Genomic DNA, 15,523 nt, shown 5'->3' on the forward strand with positions numbered 1-15,523 from the left:
CTTCTTCCCAATCCCTCTTCTCTTTTCATATTCCCCCATCCTCCTTCTTTTCCCTCCCTGTCCTCCTTCCTCCCTTTTTCCTTCTCTCCTTATAGTAAGATCACCTAAATGCTGCTTCTTCCTCTGTAAGATTCTTTCCCTGCTTGTATTAAAGGAATGACTATCATCAGCGAAAGACCTCAGAGACAAACAAGCAGATACAAAGCGTGAAAAGTCCTTATTGGTGAACAGCTGTCACAAACTCAGTTAATACAATAGAGCCTGGCTTCTTAACCTTTCTGTATCACAAACCCATTTGGCAAGAGATGGTGCAGTGTATGGACTGGGTGGGCCTCTGGGACTTCATTCCCAGTTTCCTGGCCGCTTTTGTGGCAGATGACTCAGCCCACTTCCTCATCCAGCCCCTTTTCTGTGATCTTGTTTGTGGATGACCAGCTCTTTATATACATTTTAAGAATAATAGTCTAGCAATCAAAGGGAATCTTAGCAACACAGAAAAACATGTACAGAATGTTTGCTGTGAATTCCAGTTTCAACAGCTACATGAACTTTCAACGACAGCTTTTGAGATTGTCCAAATAATAAAAGGATTCTAGTCCACAGGTTTGTCTCTTAGAGTCAGTGGCTTAATGCGGCAACTCCTCTCCCATTCTTGCCAAATTGAATATTTTTTCCCTCTTTTTTTTTTTCCAGGGAGAGAGGGTGAGCTGTTGTTTTGGGTAAAAAGCTTATTTGTAGCTTTAGAACTAGGAAGGAACTCAAAAGTCATCTAGTTCTTCTAGTTCCTTGGTTTTACAGTTGACCAAACTGAGGTCTAGAAAGGTGAAATGACTCATCTAAATGGAGCCCAGATTCAAATTTAAATCCTGCTGCTCGCCAGCTGTACGGAGCGAAGCCAGGAATCTTTATGTGTATAGTGGAATGCACTACTTAACAGGCGATTATAAAATCTAAATCAAATCTGATTGTTTCCATTGTAACAGTATTATAAGAGATTGGTTTTCTGACCTAATGCCTTGATTGCTTTTTTTTTTAATAGAAATGATCACTTTTGAACCTCTTAATCAAACAAATCAACTGTACTTCTGAGGGCTTTAAGTAGCTGGAGAAATTTCCCTGGTGCGATAATCAAGTAGTGAACCAGTCCAAAGCTGGAAGAGTTCCAGTTTGAAAGATTTCATTATGAGAGTTACAGTCAAGGAGAATTACTCTTAGGAGTGAAAGAGTTTTTCTTTTGTTCTCTTTCACCCTCAACCACCACCCACTGATCATTTCATCAGAGAAACTGGACCAATAGCATGCAGTGAATTCAACTGGGACCAAATAGAGGGGACAATAGGAGATAATGCATCCATCTGGGAATGATAGTCACCTAAAGAAAGGCTTTAATAGCTTAAAACTGCACTAAGATTTTTGGGAGACCAACATATGGTCCTAACACTAATGTATAAGACCAAGAACCATTCCTCAATTGATAAGTGGTCAAAGAACATCAAAGGACATCAACAAACTATTAACATATGTATGTATATATGTAAAATATCTTATATATACATATATGTATGTGTGTGTATATATGTATACACATGTGTGTCTCTGTGTGTGGTAGTACTGCATGTGTATATATGTGTGTATGTGCAAAGGTACAAAGGTGTATTGGGCAGTAGGGGTAGAGGCTAAAGAAAGGGAATCAGTTGGGAGGCTAATATAATAGTCTGGGGAGCTAGGTGGCACAGTATAAATAGAACACTGGACTTGGAATCAGGAAGCGAGGCCACAGGGGCTGGAGCAGGGGTGGGGAACCTACAACCTCGAGGCCACATATGGCCCTCTACTCTAGGTCTAGTGCAGCCCTTTCATTGAATCCAAACTTCGCAGAACGAATCCCCTTAATAGAAGGATTTGTTCTGCAAAACTTGGACTCAGTAAAAGGCTACACCCGAGGACCTAGAAAGCCACTCGTGGCCTCGAGGCCACAGATTCCCCACCCTGGGCTAGAGAGCACTTCAAATGTCTGAGGTCTTTGGAAGAAATGAACTTCCAGGGTAAAAAGGTTTCTATGGCATAGCAAAGAAAGTTCTGAGAGTTAGGAGTACAGTTTGTAGAGAAAGACGTATGTGTAAACAAGTAACAAAATTCACTAATTTTTAATCACTATGAAATCCAAGACTGCCTGTATAGCCTTAGGCTTAGTTGCTTCATTTTAAAAACACTAGATGTCACTCTAAGTAAAGTTTTAAGATCTATGACCCACCAATGGAGAAGATTTATTAAGGTATCTAAAATAGTCCATTAAAGAAAAATAAATCTCTTGACTTTTTTTCCAGAAAAAAAGTATTTTACTAATCATTTAAAAAGTGATGATGGTAGAGTAGTATCATCAGTGAATAAACTTCAGTCATCTCTTTACTCATTGGTAGTTACATCTCTAAGCATTCATTTTCATACATGGGATTTGCTTCTGGGAACAGAAGGATTTTTAAGATAGCAGCTTATCCATGCACGTATAAAATCTATCACTCATTTTCGGAAACCCAACAAGTTATCCTCTCTTAATGAATGAAAAAGGTTTTACTGAGTACTAACATTATGTTAAGCACTGGGAACAGAAACAGGAAAACAGAGAAAATCCCTGCACAACACATACAGGAAGTTTCAGTTGCACATGGTGGAAAGGATCCACCATGATCTCTAGGCTCTGGGTACAAAGCTAATTGTAATGTATCTATCATTTTGACTGATATAATTATATCTGTGGAACAGATATGATATAATATATCTGTTCCACTGATAAAATTATATCTAGGGGGGAGGTTTGAGCTATTTAAAATCCAGGGCACCTGAAGGTCACTTTCTGATCTCTGGTGTCATTACTTTGTCTCCCTCTCATCCGCCAGTCAGGATTCTAGTTATCCTCCCTTGTCACTCACTACCTGTGGAATGGTGCTGATATAGGTGCCCATCTTTGGGACTTACCAAAGTCACAGTGATTTGCAGGAATTTTTTTTTGTGAAATGGGAAAGAAAAAGGAAGGAAGTTGAGCTAGGGCATCTCTCAAGTTTCTTCAAGCTTTAATATTATATGATCCTAAACACCCATGATTTGGAAGACTGAGAACTGAAAATAGCCAAGAAAGTTAAATCCTAGAATGCTTTGCCAGGGTGAGTACAGAATAGCCTTTTAATGAGCTGAAAACCTCACCTTTCTATAATGATATAGCTGTATAGGATTGCCTAGAGGTAAGAAAGGGGTAAACTGTGTGGTCTCTCTAATGCTGCTGAAATTAGATAACTCTGCTATTTTACATCTCAGTAATCTAGCTAAAAATCTTTCATTAAGCATTCTGATAATTTCTTTCTGGAAAATATATGAGATGATTTGGAATGTAGATTTGGTAGTTAAATAGGTAAGTTAACGAGAAAATGATAATTATTCCACTGCATTACGTGAATGTATTTCTGGAATACTGGTAAGAGGCCAATCTTGTTTCCATTGAATTCCATTAAAATTCACATAAAGCAAGGGAAAATGAAATGCAAGGAATTGTACTACATTTTAATTAGACTACGTTATTAAGCATTATACCCCTGTTAATTTATGCAAGTATTTATGAAGCACCTCCTATGAGCCATGCAATGTGCTAAATGCTTTATACATATTATCCCACTGGATCCTTATGACAACCCTGGAAGGTAGGAGTTGTTATTATTCCAGTTTAGTTCTTTTAGGTTTACAATGCATTTTCCAAATATTTCATTTGATCTTCACAACAGCCCTGGGAGTTGGGTTCAGTTGGGTCCAACTCTTCATGACCCCTTTGGAGGTTTTCTTGGCAAAGATACTGGAGTGGTTTTCCATTTCCTTCTCCAGCTTATTGTACAAATGAAGAAACAGAGGCAAAAAGGGTTAAGTGACTTTCTGGGGGTAACACAGCGAGTAAATATCTGAGGCCAGATTTAAACTCAGGAAAATGAGTCTTCCTGACTCCATGTCAGGTTTTCTATCCATTGTGCCATTTAGTTGCCCCTTATGTGCTGTATCATTATTATCTGTATTTCTACAGTTGAGTTAACTGAGACAGACAGAAGTGAAGTGGCCCAAAGTCATATATGTAGTAAGTGTTTGAGGCCAGATTTGAACTCATATCTTCCTAAGTTCAGGCCCAGCACTCTATCCAATGTACTGCTAGCTGCCTTATTTGTGAGCAGACATATGTGCCTACCTAGTTAATTTCTGTGTAGAAAGGTGGCATGGTGTAGCAGATAGACAGCCAGCTTCAGAATCAAGACTTAGAGTGAAGGCCCTCCTCAGATGCATATTGACTTCAAGATCCTGAGCAAGTCACTTAGTCACTCAGCGCTCCTAGCAACTCTCTGGAGCTAAATAGTAGAGGAATTGTTGAACTAAATTCATAAGAGTCCCCTTACCAAGAGCTCTTCACAATGATGAAAACACAAGTCTGCCCCCTAAAAAAAATTGTAAGTAAATATCTTCAGAAAAGAGTTTAGCCATGGATGAGCAATTGCCATGATGAGAGATGAATGGAAGAAAAAAGGAAAAGTATTAAGTATTTAGTATATGACTTTAAGAGCAAGTCCCTGCTCTCCAGGAACTTACATTTTTATGTATAAGAACTCGAGAAGGGTGTGTTGGTATAAAAAAACCACTGGGATAGTGAGTGGGGCCATAGGAGAGTTAATTGATGTGCCCTCTCTAGAAGAAATCATATTATTAATTTGATTACTGCTACGGATTGGGTGAGGATCTACAGAAGTGCTACGGTGCTGATGGCAGGAAAATAATTGAGCTAGACAGTCAAAAGGAATATGAGGTGTGGTCTGTAGTCTAGGACCAACTAAATATAGAGGACCATGTCCACTAGTGCTAGCTAACTCACTAATCTAGAAAATATGGCCCCAGAGGGAGTGACTCCAAAGGTGAATGGATTGAGTTACTGGGGTTATGGTCTAAGGAGAGCTGGTGATCCAGAGGGAGCACAAGGCAGATGATAATGTTGGTGATGGGGTGAACTGTTCGATGGAAGGTGAAGCACCGAAGAACCCAGAATCTGCTTTATCTAGCAAATACTGAATTTTTGCTAGTTGAAGAGAAATAGCTGCCAAGGCAATGACCAATTTACAGTAAAACCTCATTTGTTCAGCATTATAGAAAAGGATAGTAGAAGGCTAAAAGCAGTATCTTATCACAAAATGATGAAAAGCATGGGAATAGGGGGGTAGGAAATGAGTGCAAAAAGCTTTTCTTGAGACCCATTCCAACCAGATTACCCCAAGAACATTTATAGAGGAAAAGCAGAAAGATAACAAACATATGTGAAATGGAACACATCTGCTTGTATTTATATAATAGTGGTCTAGTCTTAATACTGATAGTAGAACCCCCACATGTGGACTTGGTACCTGAATATCCAATATTCTACCTGAAGAAGTAGCACTAAAAAGATGAAATTGAGAAAGACTCACCAGATCTAGTACATACAAAAGAAATCTGTGCTGGAGGAAATACAATTTTGAAGGCATTGTTGGAATGATTTTCAAGTTTTCGCAGTTATAACAAAGGAATGGGAACAAAGCACAGATTGTAGTATTACCAAAATAAGGGAAGTAAAGACATCAGAAACTACTCATATATATTACTTGTTTATATTTTTAAGCCGCATAAAACTTTTAAAATTATTCATGGATATATTAAGATTATCCTTAATGATAATATAAAATGGAATGGAGTAACCTTTTGTAGACATATTTCTTTACCAGATCGTATCCTTATACAGTTTATTAAAAGGTACAGGAAAATACCTTTTATTATTTATTGTTTACTGATTTAAAAGAAGCATACAACTTAGTACAACAAATAATGCCCCAGCAAGGTGTCTGCCATGAATGTTAAAATAACAATATTTCTTGATAGAGGCAGCTAGAGATAACTGTTCAGTAATCCTCTTTCTTTTTATGTTAAGGTATAAAATAGGGACATATGTTTCCAATAGTATTTTCCACTACTTTGGAGGCTATCTTGAAGAAGTCAAACTGACTTTATGGATGCTAAAGTGTTCCTGACACTCCTCTAGGTTTTTAAACATTGTACTAATTGTACAAAGCTGTAAGATATTATAGGGTGTTCTCAGTGAAATTCATGGCCAAACAATAGAAATGAGTCTAATAAGTTACCCAAGACAAAGTGGATGAAAAATGCATATTACCCAGGTAGGTAAGCATCTTTTTTAGTGAGTCCATTAGTACATATATTTTGTAAGCAACATCCTATGGGGCTTTGCTCTTTATCCAATCTATCACTTTTTTGTTTTTTTGGATTACTTCATCCACTCACATTTAAAGTCATAAGAGTAAGTTTCATCCATTCACATTTAAAGTTATGAGTAAGTTTTTATTTTTCTTCATCTATCTCTAATAATTTCTTTAATAAACACAGCATTCTATTCCTTCAGTTACTAAACCTTAACCTCTTTAAGTTGGCCCATTCCCACTCTTCCTTACTCCCAATCCACTCCTCTTGTTTGTTACCCCTGCAGTACATATATTTTGAAGAAGCATTGTATCTGAGGCAGCTAGATGGCTCAGTGGTTAGAGCTCTGAGCCCATAGTCAAGAGAAAGGAGAACCCAAGTTCAAATTCATTCTCAGTTACTTACTTGCTGTGTGACAAGTCACTTAACCCATGTTTGCCTCAGATTCCTCATCTGTAAAATGGAAATTATAATGGCCTACCTCCCGGGGTGTTGTGAGGGTCAAATGAGACCCTAATTGTGAAGCACTTAGCACAGTGTCTGACACATAGTAGGTACTATATAAATGTTAGCTTTTGAAGTTATTATCATTATTATCAGGATGATAAGTTAGTTCCAAAATTAAATAGGAAGAAAGTAGCAGGCTGAATTGCATTTGAGAAATAGTATCACCCTTTCAATGATGTCAAGTGTCTCCCTGGCCAAAAAAAAAGTCCATATTTTTCACTTGAGTATTATCTCAGTGATGCTTTATGGTTATGAATCATGGAATGCCTTGATCTCTGAAGAATCAAAGTTATGCTCATGACCTAAAGGGCAATGGAGTACATAGTGGATATCGATATGACATATTACCAGTATGTAACCACTAGGTAGCACTGTAGTAGTATACAGTCAGCTTACTGATTAGTAAACCTATTAACAATCAGGAATGTGCTGGCTGTCAATTATCTACCAGCTCTGCCCTGTTCATTTTGTCTCCTTGGCTCTTCGATGTAAGTGTATCAATACCTACTCCTCACCAACTGATCATTCCCTTTCGTCTCCTTCCCAGAATGCAGTTTCCAGTTACTCAAGCCTAAAATGCTCATGTATAAAAAGAGAGGGCTGGTCTTTCAGGTCTCATCTAGTTCTACCTCTGATAATGAATGCATTAACATGTATAACTATAACAAATATTTAATTGGATCAATAAAAGCATAACAAAGCAGAAAGATTAAGGAGGGTTATCATGAATTCTTATTTATTCATTCATATAATCACAAGCTTTAATCTCTTAGTGCAAACTGCTTCATTCTGCACAACCCATTAAACAAGGCTAGGAGAATATAAGTATAGATGGAATGCTGGGAGACCCATTTTTCTTGTCACCATAGGAAACATGGCATCTGCAGAGTATCTAAGTTGATTAACCTTGTCACAGAAACTCGGATCATTGTGGTTTCTGATCTTGCTCGAAAGCTGCCATGGATTCCACCACTTCTAGACTTTTCTGAACTATTTCCTCTCTGTATTCACTCCCATGCCAACATTTTGTTCATGTCCAAAAGGGCGTGACCTAACTATTAAAGTCTTAACTCAGATAAATAACTAAAAAACCAAGCTAGTTGGTTCCATTTTGACTACCATGTTCGTCTCTCCTATTCACCTTCCTCCAAAGTCCCTAATCTCCCTTAATAGCACCTGTCCTGTCCCACAGAAATTTACATCAACATATATAGTGGTAGGGATATTGCATGTGCAAGAATAATATTCAAATCTTCATTAATTATTATAATTAAATTTATATTTTTTATATTTATTAAATTTATAATTTAATAATTATAATTAATTAATCATAATCAGTCATTATTAGAGAAGGAAGAGGACTAGCCGTATATCAAGCACAAAGGATAATATGGATAGCATGAGCACTGCACAAGTACCCATGGACTATTAAAAGACCTAGAGTGGTTAGGTCTATGGAGGGGTTATGGGAGGATAAGGTAAAGAGGAGCGTGAGATGAGAATGTGTGAATGGATTCCAATCTGCACCAGTAGAAAGAGTGTTAGTATTAATTAAATGAATCAAGATACAAAAGTTTCTATTGAATAAAATTGACTTATTCTGACATTAATGGATTCATCATTTAATAAGTGAGTGCTTAGGTGACTTAGACTGGAAATCCTATACTCAGCATATCATTTTGGGCACAATCTGTGTTTTAGATCTTATTGGTGAACAATGATGTATTCAGCAAGCTACCTCTATTTGGGTTTTCAGTTCATCCATGTTGTTTTTCCTTTTGTTTAGCTTGTGGAATGTTGATTACAGATCACAAACTCAGTAAGATAAAAAGGCTGGTACAGTTTAGCTTTCAAATCCATTGATGGCTTATGACTTTTCCTCTCAACATGAGCATTATTGCCAATGTATAAAAAATTAAAATCCCATTATCAACTTGTTAAAACTTTGTCTTGTTATTATCCAGAAGCTGGCAAAATCTCTCTTGCTTTCTGTTCTCATCATGGAAGAATAAGTGTTGTTAGTCTATTATGTTTGTGTAGGGAACTGGGGGTTATATCTAAGGTTATCACTTCGTAATCAATTCCCATTGGTTGGACTTTTAGAAAAATTTTAGACCTGTGACTGCTTGCAAGGTTGATATCTGACACGAGGTCCTCTGAGAGGGAAAAATTCCAAAATAAAACTTCTCCATTGAACTTTAGGTTAGTTTTGCCCAGTGTACAGTTGTCTCACAGTCTCTAGCAGGACATTTCATGTGAAACTAATGTCCCTCTCACCGGACGACTGCTCTTCACTGAGTAAGGCAGGTCAGAAAGTGAAAGGTAAGAGCTATGGCATCATGATGTATTGGATTTTCTTCCAGGATTTACTGTCACCATGTGTTTTGTTTTTTGTCTAAACCTAAAAGGAAGTAAACTGTTACCAAATAAGACTTAGTTTTGTGGTAGTTGTTAAGTCATTTCAGTCGTGTTCAATTCTTCATGACCTCATTTGAGGGTGTTCTTGGCAAAGATACTGGATGAGTTTGCCATTTCCTTTTCCAGTTCATTTTACAGATGAGGAAACTGAGGCAAACAGGCTTTACTATTAACTTGCTTTTTGACTTTTGTCCAAACCTAAAAGGAAATAAATTTTTGCCAAATGAGACTTAGAGAGATTCTTTTAATGGATGGTGCCATAAAAGTATAAAATGATATTTTTGTTACTTATATTGTAATTTCCTACCATTCCTTTCTTTGTTTAGTGTGCTCTTGATACCTAGAAATTATTTTTTAAAATATCAAAATGGGGCTCTATGCAGGAATTTTGTATTAATAAGACACCATAAATAGATACATAAAAAAAGGGCACATAAAAATCTGCACATTTTCCATGCAACAATCTGAAATGCTATATCTTTGCAAAAAATAGAAACCCTTTTCTTATTGCTTACAATGTCAGTGACTGACTGAAGCAATCAATTAATCCTAATCCTAATCAGCCTTAGGAAAGCTAGTTGTAGTTTTAATTGGTTGTTATACTATCCCTGGATGATTTGATGATGATTGATAAGTCAGTCATCCTATGACAAGGGATGCAGGATCATTGACATATATGGGATATGTTTTCTTTCCCTCTTCCATTGTATTGATTCAATACAAAAAATAGGTTCAGGTAGAAATACGGGGATGCAAAATGTTTGCTATTATTTCTTGATCGCTAGAGTGATAGCCAATACCACTTACTCCTCAAGCTTTTACCTAATATATTTTTCAGTATTCTATAAATAACTGAGACAAGAGGAGGTGGGGGAAGAAAGAACTCTACCCAAGCATCCTTAAATGGAACAGTGACCACTTTATGAATCTTGATCCTGATATTTGTAGGAGTAAGAGAGAAGGAAAGAGAAGAGACAAAGAGAGGGAGAGGAAGTGAGAGAGAGAGAGAGAGAGAGAGAGAGAGAGAGAGAGAGAGAGAGAGAGAGAGAGAGAGAGGTGCATATCACATACAAAAAAGATAAATGAAAATTCCATGTCATAGAATATTAATCATTGCTAGTTATTTCTGCTGAGGTCTAGTATATAGCAAAGCATTTCAAGTTCATGATTTCTTGGTTTCTTGACATTCTCTCATCTACTTGGTAACCTTCACTTTCTACATTAAAAAAAAAAAGTTGACATGACAAGGAGTTGTAATTTTTTTCTGAAGTTATATAAGCAGGGACAAAAATAAAAACAGATACCATAGATTCAATGATCTCTAGATGCAGTTAAACTCTGAATCAACTTGCTTCTCTATGATAATTAAGCAGCATTGGTAAATATGTTGCCTGCCTTACCTACGTTATAAAGAGTTTTGACTGTACCTAATCCAATTTAACAATCATTAAGCAACTGTAATGTGCTGGGCACTGTGCTAAGCATTCTTCTGGACAGAGAAGAGTAAAAGACTCTTCTCTATTTTTTTTTTTTTTGCTTTTCCAGAAGCCAGGCCTGTCATGAGAAGATAAAAGAAAGACATAATTACTATTCAGAGACAGGTCTCTGGTACCCAGTGCCATAACTCATAGTAGGGCATTGGTGCCCAGAGTGCTTGGGACACTAGAATCTGTGTCATATGGGAATAGGTTTTAAGTATTTGAAGAGTTTTGTTTTGTGCACAGCTCCAAAAGGGAAAACTGGGATGAATAGGTGGCAGATTTGGACTAAATACAAGATTTTTAATGATTAGAGCTGTTCAGAAATGGAATGATCTGCCTTAGGAGGTATTCTCCATCAATTAGGGCAAATCAAATGGTTATTAAACAAATAATCACTTATTGGAGATGGGGGTCAAAAGGACTCCAGCGTGCCATATTGCCAATGCTAGACAAACAGTACCTACTACCACCTCCCCCACTGTGTAGGATAGTGGATTGTGTCTGAATTCATGGAAATGTACTCCTTAGAATATACAATTTAATAAAATTATATTAATTAATATAGTTAACTAATAATTTTACATTTTAATTAATAATTAATATATTATATTAAGTTCTTTTTCTATGACTTGCTTGTTCCAAAAAATAAAATGCAGAAAAGCAATTCCAGGTAATCAAAGGCTCTACTTTGTTAGGCTCTTGTTAGTTTAACTATATTCCTTATTTCTTTAGTCTAGAGAGATCCTAGTATAGAAACTTTCCTCCACTGTAGGTCAGGATTTATTCCTCAGAGTCCTTGGAAGGTTGCCTGGGGCACTGAGTGATAAAATGATTTACCCATGAATACACAGCTAACATGTGCCAGGAGCCAGACTGAACCCAAGTCTTCCTGACTCCAAGGCTGGCTGGTTAGCTACTCTGCTATGTTGCTTCTCTTTATTATAATTAGATGGATTTTCCCCTCATGGCAATCTAAAGTGATAAATTTTTCAGCTATGGCAGCTTTTGACTATGACTTATAGAGGTCACAGTTCTAATCACTGGAGTATCCATACTGATCAAATTAAAGAGCCTTGAGTGTAGTATTGAAGTGTGTAATACCAAGAATTCCCTTCTAAAAAAACTAAAATTGTCTAAATTCCTCCCTCGATCATGTTCTTACTCCCTGACAGGTCAAGGCTTAACAGCAGTTAAAGAAAAAGCAGGGGCCACCCTCAGGATTCATAATGCAAATTCTAGGTCATCTGAAGGTGAAGAGGTGGATGCAGATAAAACACTCCAAGGTATGGTACCATTTCACTCCTCTTATTGGTGGAGGAGAAGGGACGACTACTAAATATTATGAGTGCAAGGAATCTTTTTTCTATTATGCGCCTAAAGTCTAAAGAACTCCTTTGGGGAAGGAAATTCAGAAAGCAGAGAAGTGAATGGAGTCCATCTGTGGACCAGGAAAGGTGTGAAATATTCGTAGGTGGGTCTGAAAGAAGATAAAGATTCGAAAAGATGGAGATGAGGAAGGATCCTTCCTGACATGTTAGGCAAGCTTGTGTAAAGATGAGGAGATAGTGTTGAATGTGGGGAATAGATAACATAATTTCAGGTAGAAGTGAAAGGTGAGGAACCTACAGAGTAGTAGAAATCCAAAGCCTGCAGGAGAAAGCCAAACTCTGGGACTTACTTCTAGAAGAGAAATATGAATGCGGTATGCCATACCTTAGCAGTTACCTCATGCCAGAGACCAATTAATCCAACCCATTCCTGAAAAAGAATCCCCCTTACAATATTCCAGACAGGTGGTCATCCATTCTCTGGAGACACTTCTAGTAGTGTGGAACTCACTACCTCCCAGTGGATCTATCTCTGCTTTTGGACATCGCTGATTGTTCAGACAGTTTTTCACACGTACATCTAAGATATACTTCTTCACAATTTTCACACTTTGTTTCTAGTTCTGCTCTGAGAAACCAAGCAGAATAAATTTAACCTTACTTGCATGTGTTAGCCCTTCAGATACTTGAAGACAGCTAAGCTGTTTCCCTCGAGTCTTTTCTTCAGCAAGTCCTCATATGGAAAGGACTTGATTCCTGTTGTCGTTCACTGAATATAGTCCAGTCAATTTCTTGTCTTTGCGGATCTCTCAATAGGTAGTGCTTATAATGAAGAGGATGTCTAGTCCAGACCATTAGATCTATCCCCTAAAACAATTTTTTATGTCTCTTTAGTAACAGAAGCTGGCACAGATCAGAGCCCTGGAGAAGGTTCACCCTCTTCCCCATCAGGATCCCGAGGGATGCTGTCAACTCTCACCACCGTTGTCCATAACACGGTCAGTCATCTGGCTGTTTCCTCTGTTTTCTTTTATACCTTCCTGTTCTTTTTTTAGTACTTCTATTTACTTGTGACTTAGATCAGAGACATCCAAGAAGAGAAGGTCTTGCTCATAACTCTGTGGGAAATAATTTTTGTATGATTTCTACTTCAGAGAAAATGTGACCTTGATATAGAAATAATAAGAATAAAATAAAAATTACCTTTATGCAGGAAGAAAGGATAAGTTTAGGGGTAACATTTAAGTTCTTATTGAAAAATGACCTAACTTTAATCTTTCACTTCTTCCATGGGTTTTTTTTCAGGATTGGTAGAGATCCCTAACATTAAGTTCGCAGCTTTTCACTCACATTTACTACCTTCCCCTGTACTCCAAAATCTCCTGGAAGTAGGTCCCCCTTCCCTTGAATACAGACTCCACTCAAATTACTCAGCGACACAGGATATACATGCACTGACATATATTAAGGAAGGAAGGAGATAAGAAAAATGGAAAAAGAAATGAGGAAGAAAAGGAGACCATAAGATTCATCAATTTACAGAAGTTAAGAGAGAGCCTTAGGATGAGGCAACACTTAACTCCAGTGGGGTCATTCTTATCAGTTAGTAGAGAGGCCTTTTTTTTCCCTTAGATGGTCTGTCTCTTAAGATCCACAGTTTCAAACCTGAGTTGGAGAACTGGGAGTGGAATGGTTATGACAATAGATATGGGTAGGGATAGGGACTGGACCTATGATTTAATTAGTATAGGGCAGAGGTGGGGAACCTGCAGCCTCGAGACTACATATGACCTTCTAGGTCCTTGGGTATGGCTTTGTGAGTGAGTCCAAGTTTTACAGAACAAATCCTTTTATTAATGGGATTTATTGTGAAGTTTAGATTCAGTCAAAGGGCCACACTTGAGGACCTAGAGGCCACATGGGGCCTTGAGGCTGCAGGTTCCCCACCCTTGGTATAGGGTATACATAAATATGTGTGTGTGTGTGTGTGTGTGTGTGTGTATACATCTCCATATATTTATTTATATATACATATATACACAGACACACACACATATACAAACACATGTATGTACGTATATGTGTGTGTATATATGTACATATATATATATGCACATTTCTTTCTTTCTTTCTTTCTTTCTTTCTTTCTTTCTTTCTTTCTTTCTTTCTTTCTTTCTTTCTTTCTTCTCCCTATGTTTGGTGTGAATGTGGCCATGAACATGCCCTTTAGAGCATCTCTCTAGGAGTGCCAACATTAGCACTCCTAGAGAGATGCTCTTAATGAGTGTCTAATAGTGTGCACCACAATCTGCTTTACAGTTACTACCAGGACTACTTCCGACCTCTAGGAATAGTTCATCCCATTATGAATCTGGGCTCAGGTTTTCTATGAGGGCTTATAGACCTAGGGCAGTCATCCAATCTACAAGAACCAGGAGAATTTTGGATATTTCTGAGCCCAAGTGAATGATTCTAACATTCCAGGACCATTCAGATCTGCCCTAGAGTATGCCTTAGTGCTCCTAGACTTGACCTCAACCATCCTAGCTGAGTCATAAGGATAATATAGACTATAGTGGATATGCTGGCCTGTTCTGATCTGTTACACAGCTCCCTGACTAGCCTTTAACGTGGTGATGGTGGGGACAAAGCTTTGAGATGGTCAGTGTTACGTTACCAGAGAAAACACCAGAAATGTATAGGGAAAAAACTGTGTACAAAAACACAATGGCTTCTGAACCTAAAAGCACTTGGAAATCAGCGCATTCAAGCTAGCTCATGAATACACTAATTACATGCAGATCTTGCTAACTTCCAAGATGTACAAAGACCATCAAAAATAGCCAGAGGGTCTTTTACCCAGAGTGATGGTTTAGAGAATACTACAGTAAGTCAGTGAGAGCATGTGACATGTTAATAGATTACTCCACATGATTCTTTTGGTTTTGTTCAAATTTGTTTTTTACTAAGTCAATTCTACGACTTATTAGTGCTTAGTGTCATAAATATGTATTAAATACACACAGGGATTCAGCACAATTAACCTGTAAGGTTTTGATATTTACTGAGCATTATTCTTCATTTTATCCACACAGTCACTGTATGGATTATAGAGATCCCTTAGGAAAAGAGATAATTAGGTGGGTGATAAACCTGATGATGAGGCAAAGTGGAGGATTTATATTGAGTTTAACATTTAAAGATAATAACCGACACTGAATTGTCACTCCTGCAAAACCACAGAGTAAAAATCTAATCATGTTGAATCATCTCCCATGTAGGGTAAAAGCGTCTTAACTGGTGGCCTGGATGCTTTGGAATTCATTGGCAAAAAAACCATGAATGTCCTTGCAGAAAGTGATCCGGGTTTTAAGCGGACCAAAATATTGATGGAAAGAACGGTTTCTCTATCTCAGGTAAGATCATAGATTTAAAGCTAACAGGGACCTTAGAGACCACCTAGTCCCATGTTTTTAACCTAAGGTCCATGAAATTGTTTTTTAAAATATTTTGATAACTGAA

General features: G+C 37.5%; 1 protein-coding gene across 3 annotated transcripts in view; it reads left to right on the plus strand.

Moving 5' to 3' along the window:
• FAM114A1 (family with sequence similarity 114 member A1) overlaps positions 1-15,523 on the plus strand; it is a 72,849-nt gene that overhangs the window by 24,941 nt on the left and 32,385 nt on the right. For all 3 annotated transcript variants that reach the window (XM_072620491.1, XM_072620492.1, XM_072620493.1), the window contains exons 4-6: positions 11,846-11,956; positions 12,896-12,999; positions 15,283-15,417. In XM_072620491.1, coding sequence (XP_072476592.1) covers positions 11,846-11,956; positions 12,896-12,999; positions 15,283-15,417 — 350 coding nt within the window. The remainder of the gene's footprint in view (positions 1-11,845; positions 11,957-12,895; positions 13,000-15,282; positions 15,418-15,523) is intronic.

Source organism: Notamacropus eugenii, chromosome 6, assembly GCF_028372415.1.
Source record: "Notamacropus eugenii isolate mMacEug1 chromosome 6, mMacEug1.pri_v2, whole genome shotgun sequence".
Classification (NCBI taxonomy): domain Eukaryota; kingdom Metazoa; phylum Chordata; class Mammalia; order Diprotodontia; family Macropodidae; genus Notamacropus; species Notamacropus eugenii.